General features: G+C 41.2%; 1 protein-coding gene across 1 annotated transcript in view; it reads right to left on the bottom strand.

Annotated features, from left to right (window-relative positions):
- LOC138008766 (uncharacterized) overlaps nt 1–7500 on the bottom strand; it is a 76649-nt gene that overhangs the window by 47126 nt on the left and 22023 nt on the right. Inside the window, exon 2 of the mRNA XM_068856067.1 lies at nt 4702–4811. Within this exon, the coding sequence (XP_068712168.1) occupies nt 4702–4795 (94 nt within the window). The 5' untranslated portion in view covers nt 4796–4811. The remainder of the gene's footprint in view (nt 1–4701; nt 4812–7500) is intronic.

Here is a 7500-nt window from a genome sequence, read left to right on the forward strand (position 1 = left end):
TGGAACAAAAATTCATCTTTCAAATCGGCACCCTTAATCCTCACGGTATTAACTAACGCTTTTCATTTAACTAATATATTCCTACTTTTCACGTTGCCATGTTACCACCAATAGCGTAGCTCCTACTCTACTATAAAAACTACACGTAACCCATAATCCCTCGATTCGCTCTGACGAAGGGCTAACGGTCGAAACGTCAGCTTTTAGAATCTCTGTACGGTGGTCAATTTACATTATCAACTCCGTTGATAAACCAAATTTTTGTATACTACTTCCCCACCGACGCAGCACCACAGTTTCTTTAGAAACTACCCCTTCATTCATGCAGGGAAGTCGTCAAAGCTCCTCTAAACCATTCGTCAAAGCCCCTCTAAACCATTCTGTGCTACTCGTTTGTGAACTGTCCACCTAGAAACTCCGCGCATCTCTGCAATCCTTGTCCAAGCGAAGTCCAGTCCTCGCAGTTCTTCTAGCATCTCCACAGGAATTTTGAGAGATGGTCTTCCGGGACTTTTTCTTTTTTTCCCCATCTATCGTAACTGAATCCGCAACCAGACAGAGTGATAGTCCGGCAACGAGGCACACAAAGCACATCCACTATAGAATCGAGATCATTCCTTGTCCCTTGTGTCAAGGTTGCAGCCGCACTCTTTCATCAACCTAAGCAGGCTAATTGTTTGATCAAGAACTTCGGCCCTGCGTGTCTGCAGCTTCTGTGTCAAAGTTCTCAAATATTACAACTACCCACAACTTCTCCTAGAAACTTAGGACACTCAACTTCTATGTCAAATTCCGCTTAACACTCTGCCGCCATCTTTTGTTGTGTAACTTGCACAGGTTACTCTGGTTCTATGTGGCCGCGCTCGTCCTAGGAAGATTGAACTTTTCTTTTTCGGATTGCAAACAACAACGTGAGGATTGGATTTAATCAATATTCTTGTTATAGGATTGAACAGAAGATTGGGTTGAATCAATATATGCGGTATCGGATTGCATATAAATCTAAGGATTGGGTTGAATCAATATTCGTGATATTGCATTAAACATAAAATATAAGATTGGATTGCATCAATATGCCTTCGGCATTGAATTGCAATTAAAATTTAAGGACGGGATTGAATGATGAGAAATAGTTTGAATTGAACCAACATTGGTAGCATTGATTGCATTGGATGCCTTTTTTTGACTTTAAATTTAACCTTTATTTAAAGGATTGCACATATATATCTAAGATTAAATTTAGCTACAAACGACTTGCCATAGCAATGTTTACGTAGTTCACTGTTTGAAGTGAGAGCAATCGTTGAGGGGCAAACAAAGATATCACTGTTCGACAAAAGTGGAACAATATCACATGGATTCTCCAAAGACGTCATTGAGACCATAGTGGCCAACAGCAATAAGCTATACATGTACCATGCAAATGTGTTTTCTGTCATCAGCAAGGCTTGCTATTACTGTTTAAGAAATCTTGAACAAGATTTTTTGAGACCTCCAGCCATCAAACATGTCCTCTATGAAACATCTGAAACCATGATTGCCCCCTTGCCCACAGAGGATTTCCCAAGCCATGCTGTTTGATGAGCTTTCAGATTGCGAGGAAAATGATTACCTTAGGATTAGCCCACCTTATTTTAAACTTAAGTCAGGCTGGGCTTTATATCCCCTTGTTTGTGAATCATTCCTGCAAAATGTATGAACTTCAGAAAGCTAACATCTGCCGGACTTTGAGTTCAGTGAGTAACATATCTTAATGCATTCAACATATTGTTAATTAAATGTGAAAACCTGCTTAGCTGGGAGCATGTATTAAAAGTTATCATAAATCTAGGAAAACAAGATATACTATGACTGACATTCTGTTGAAATTGCAGATAACTTTTTTCCAGTGGATAATTAATAATAAAATTAGCCAGCCAGTGTTTAAATACCACTCATCCACTGAATAAAGCTATCTACCAATACAACCTGTCAAAAACATAGTCCCTACGATAAACAGCCAAATATAATTGCATTATAAAAATGGTTATAAAGAGAGACAAAATTAAGGCAAAATTAACCTTACTTGGTTTCACCACTTGATCCCAATGTTCAATGGCAGAAAAAAAAATTGGCTATGCAGCTTATAAGTCAGTTTTATAACAGAATTACATTAAAAGAATATGCCAAGTCCGGCCTGTATTTAATACATTTGTTCAAACAAAATGTAAGCGAAAAGTAAAACTTAAAAGAGCGAATAACCCGCGATCAGGCTCCACCGTTTTACGCGCGGGGCGAAATATCGTTTGTGGCGATCCACAACTCGCACTCATAACTCAAACAGAGCAACACTCTCGACCTTTTATCATAATTTTATTCACGAAGACATTTTAAGGAGAAGACAGAAGTCTGCAAATCTAATGAGGTTCACAAGTATGAAAAACATCGTTAACGCAGCAAAAAGTTTGATTCACCTTCAAACTAAATAATCGGTGCTTCACCGTCAAAAAAAAAAATTCAAGTTCTCGTAGCCTTTTTAAACAAAGGTTATTTTAGGAATGATTTCCGTACAGGTCCCTACTTCATCATGCATGCAGAAGAAATTAATGATTCATTTGCGCTATTGTTTTGTAGAACAATACGTGTCCGTCCGTCCGTCGGTCCGTCCATCCATCCAAGAGAATCGAATATATACATGGCCAGTTTGTACTTACGGGATGAATAAAAATGGATCTCATTTCTCTCTCCCTCTCGTTCTCTCTCCCTGCCTCTCTCTCTTCTATCCCTACATCGCCCACACCGTTACTCGTTTTCGTCCCAGCTTTCCTCTTTCTATCCCTTCGTCGTGTCCTTTTTTCCAAATCCCGCTCGGCTTTTTCTGCCATTTTATCCCATGATGTCACTCGCAGCTTGCCTTGAATTCCGACCCACTGTAAACCTCTGGATTACTTGTCCCTGTTCTTGACCACTGAGCTAACGTATCAAGTTGCTAATTCACACCATGTAAAGGATATTTATTTTGAATTCTGGCTGACAATTTAGATAAGAATGATACGTAATTATATACACGTGCCGCACCGAGCACCTACAACCGAACTTACACTCCCAGGTTACTGTTCAGAGATCCCTGTTTTACTACTCTTGAAACAACCTATCCCTTTACTAATGCTAACCATAACCCTAATTACGACTAAAGGCACTGTTTAAGCTTAAGGTTAGTCCCAGTGATAGTTTTAGGTTTTCCAGTATTGCTGAGAACTGTGGCCTGCTTTTCCTTCATACCCCGTGGATGCGGCACACTTATAATTTCACTGCGTGGAAGAGTAGACCAGGCTTACAGTCTGATCGGTGCATCTTTCATGGGAAACTTTAATGCACGAGTTCATTGCAATTAAAATCGTTTCATGTTTCCCTTCTTTTGAGGCAAACTTGTGTCTTCGTAATAATCAATATGGCTACCGAAGTAAAAGCGTCAGCAAAGGGAGATTTGAACATATAGCCTATCCCGAGCGGTGCATAGACTGGTGCAAGAAAACAATTTACTTTTCGTCTTCCGTGTCTAAAAGCTGTGTGGAAACGCAGTCCGTTGGCAAAGACAAAGTGCATCGGGAGATGGATATGTTTCGCGATGCTCAAGAAAAAACTGCACTTGATGGTTAACCTTCAATCCGCCAGCATACATAATTTTCTGACAGTAAACTTTCCTTGAAGAAATATTAGCCCTAGCTACCTGTAGCCGGAAAGTTTACAATTGCCTTCAAGACAAGGGCTAACATCATCTCACAGTTAACCATCGCCTAAACTTCGTCGACCCAGACAAACGAGCCCACAGCAGGGCATTGAAAAGACATGATGGGGAGTGAAACGAAGTATGCCTCGTAGGGGAACATTCCATGGATGTCTACCAAAGTTATTTACTTGGAAAAGTCATTGAGCATATTGCCGATCTCTGCAAAGAGCGATAAATCGCAAAAGCCCACTAAATGCACCGTTCGTGATCCTGATTACAGGAAAGGAAGAACACATACACTTTGCAGTGTCTCGGCGAATTCGCAACTAGACAGAAAGAACAACTTCACGATAAAAAGAGCAGGTAGCCATTAAATTTTTTATGATACTACCCTTAGTTGGTTTTGTTACGTTTGAGAATCTGAACCCTATTACAACGATTGCTTGAAACTCCACTTTCGGTTATTCTAAAATTAAAAAAATGGGTAAAATTGCAGGAAAAGTGCCGAGATTGCAGGAAAAAAAGTTCCATTTTCCGTATTTCAGTCAGAAGTTCGGCCGGTTTTTTTTTGGCCGAATGCATAAATGGCGGCCAAAAATGTATTCTTTTGTTTATGTGCTAATGAGACTCACTAGCCTCGCTCTCAAGCAACATTTCTTTGACATTTCGTGACTCCAGCCATTGCTATTAATACGACAACGAGAACCTAATTGCAGGTGGTTGGCAAACACGCCTTCTATTTATCACTTTCGTCTTCGTATTTCTCGATTTCGGAGTGATCTCTTCTTTTGAGGGCGGGGATAAACCGAAACCAAAGATGTAACAACTTCCTGCGCTATACCGATGTTTCTCGTGACTCCAGCCATTGCTATTAATATGACAACCAGAACCTAATTGCAGGTGGTTGGCAAATGCGAATATCAAAAGAAATGTAACGTCAATGTTTGTAAACCGTAAAAGAAATATCGCTATACAAAAATTATTTTACGCACCATTAGGGACCTTTGTGTACTGCCTCAACAGAAACAGCAACAGCAACACTGCACCAAAAGAAATCCTTAATGTCAGTTTCCGTAACTTCATCATCTTGAGCAGCAAATACCTAAAATGGGACAAAAGTGTAATTTACTAACTGAGGAAGACTCCGGCGCAATAGTAGGGAGCTTACGCAAGGACAACGATGACGGCTACGGGAACGCCACAAAACAATGGGTTTAATGAGCAAAATCAAAAGCTCTGCACGCCCTGCACGCGCGTTATGCATTTTGGTACATTTCGTCGCGTCCTCGTCCTGACAACGACGTCAATTCACCAAATTTGAGGTTGTGAAGAGGACGTGAGAACCTGATGAAACATTTTATAATTTTTCCCAAACAACTACACTGTTCATGCCAATTTTAGTCCTGCAATGTTGATACACACTTTCCTGTTTGAACGACTTAGGGTTATAACGAAATTGTTACATTAACAGGAAATAATGTTTTCAGGCGACGTTCAAGGGCCGGTTGCTCGATGCCTGGTTAGCGCTAACCGTGGACTAAGAGGTATGAAAACCTATAGGTTTCCATGGTATTTAACGCCGGTTAGCGCTAACCATGCTTCGAGCAACCCGGGCCTGCAGCTGGTTGGCGGCGTCGTCGTTCTGCGTAAGCTCCCTGGTGAGCCTTAGCAACGACGACGGGAACGGAAACGAGAACGTCACCTCAAAACAAATTCCCGTTATTGCAATCAGTTCAAGACTATTCTGCCTGAATATTTTCGATTTCACCACAGGGGTTCTGTTCAAACTGTGTTTGCGCAATTTGCATCTTTCTTTGCAATTTTTCTCCTCTCTCCATTTTGAATTTAGCTCATGGTTAGAGTGCTCGACTCAGGATCGAGTGGTCCGGATTCGGGTCCTGGCTGGGGACATTGTGTTGTGTTCTTGGGCAAGACACTTTACTTTCACGGTGCCTCTCTCCACCCAGGTGTATAAAGAGGGCCACTAGGGAGAATACTTTTATAGTAATAGGTGTTACCCTCTTTAAATAAAGGTTATTATCATTATTATTATTATTATTATTATTAAATGGGTACCGGCGAATTTAATGCTGGGGATAACCCTGCGATGGACTAGCATCCTATCCAGGGGGAGTAGAAATTCTCCTATTAAGTGCCGGCCTGATGGGCCTTCTGGCTCGTAAGCAAGAGACTTGACTTCACTTTTCTCAGCTAAAACAGAAGTGAACGTACGAACGAATGAAAACAAACATGGCAGCCGGCTATTTAACCCGCGAATCTTAAGTCCAAATATGGGCAGACAGCTTGCCGCGGCTTGCCGTTTGTGGTAAGATCGCAAAACCTCGATCTAAGGTCTCTAATAGCTAATTCACCTTTTGAGCGTCAGCTTTCACATGTAGTATCACGTGACTTTTTGTGTAAACAAACCGCGAAAGTTCGGACATTCGAGCAGATCGGACATATGAATGTTAGTTTCTTTTTGTGTGGGACTTTGAAGTGACCCAACAGAGACACTAGTTACTTCCATGGTTATGATTTGGTGTGGAACGCGATAGTTTTACTCTCCTATGTCGACAAGATTTACGGGGGTGAGTCAGGTTTTTTACAGCTAGGATCGCTAGGCGGACGAAAACGAAATGTATTCCTTGCATTATGTTATTACAAATACCTCCATGTATTAAATTGTCATATATTTGTGCACTTTGAGGTCAGTAACGAAACAGAATGAATGTGATTCGAGTATGTGTAAATCTAGCCTCCTCTGTCAGTGGGCCTTTACTAGTTCGAAAACGACGAATAAGTCTAGCGAACTTCAGCAAGCAGTCCTGTTAGCAACAGTTCCAGGTTCAACATGTCTAAGCAGATGACTATTAAAGAGGGACTTCCGCACAGAAATATCGCAGAACTCAATAAATATTTGCAGGAGCATGGAGTTTCACTGAGCGCGTTTACGGTTTTGAAGTCTTCGCTGATAGAAATCGCCGCTGCAGTTGAATCAAATGACGTTTATATTAGTAGAAAGACAAAACCGACGATGCAGACAATTTATTAATCCCAATCCATTTTCGATGAAGTCAAGATCATGAACAATTTCAACTCCTCGGCGCCATTCGGTTATCCATTTAATGTACCACTACACTGAATACGACAAACAGGGCCTCACCGCTTACAAGTCCCTCGTTGATTGAGACCGGCCTCCCAGGAGTTTTAGGGAATAAGGGAACATGGCTCATTGAACTGGGAAACAATAACGACGATCAGCCCAGTCAATATGTGCCGGCAGTCGGCTATTTGGCCGTCTACAACACAATATCGGCCGCTTACTTCAAATTCACATTTGTCAGACTTGGTATTCAGGATGAGGTTGTTTCGAGGTTTTGTTCATCACTGTAAACTATGCAAGGGGCTCCGGCCCTTACAGCAGAGTCCGAAGGCCTCTCCTGCCTATTACTATAGCCAGCTTGCCTCAGTACTACTCGAAAACATTTTGACTGGGCTAGCTGCTGTCAAACTATTTTAGGGAAAAAGGGAGCATAAACAATTTAAAACAATTTTAGAGATCAGAAAGCTGGGAACAAGTTTGAAAGTAATTGGGAAAACAAGGCAACCCAAGCAAATATTTAAAGGGAACAAGGACCCCTTTTGGGAGAGCCTCGTGATTGTCGCTTATTTACTGATGGTTTAATATGTGGAATCTCTGCAATGTGGAGTGTGTCCATGTATATGAGAGTGTAGCCAAAGTGAAGTGTTTCATGAAAAGGATTTGTTGATTGAGAAAGTAAAACACCCCT

Source organism: Montipora foliosa, chromosome 6 (assembly GCF_036669935.1).
Source record: "Montipora foliosa isolate CH-2021 chromosome 6, ASM3666993v2, whole genome shotgun sequence".
NCBI lineage: Eukaryota > Metazoa > Cnidaria > Anthozoa > Scleractinia > Acroporidae > Montipora > Montipora foliosa.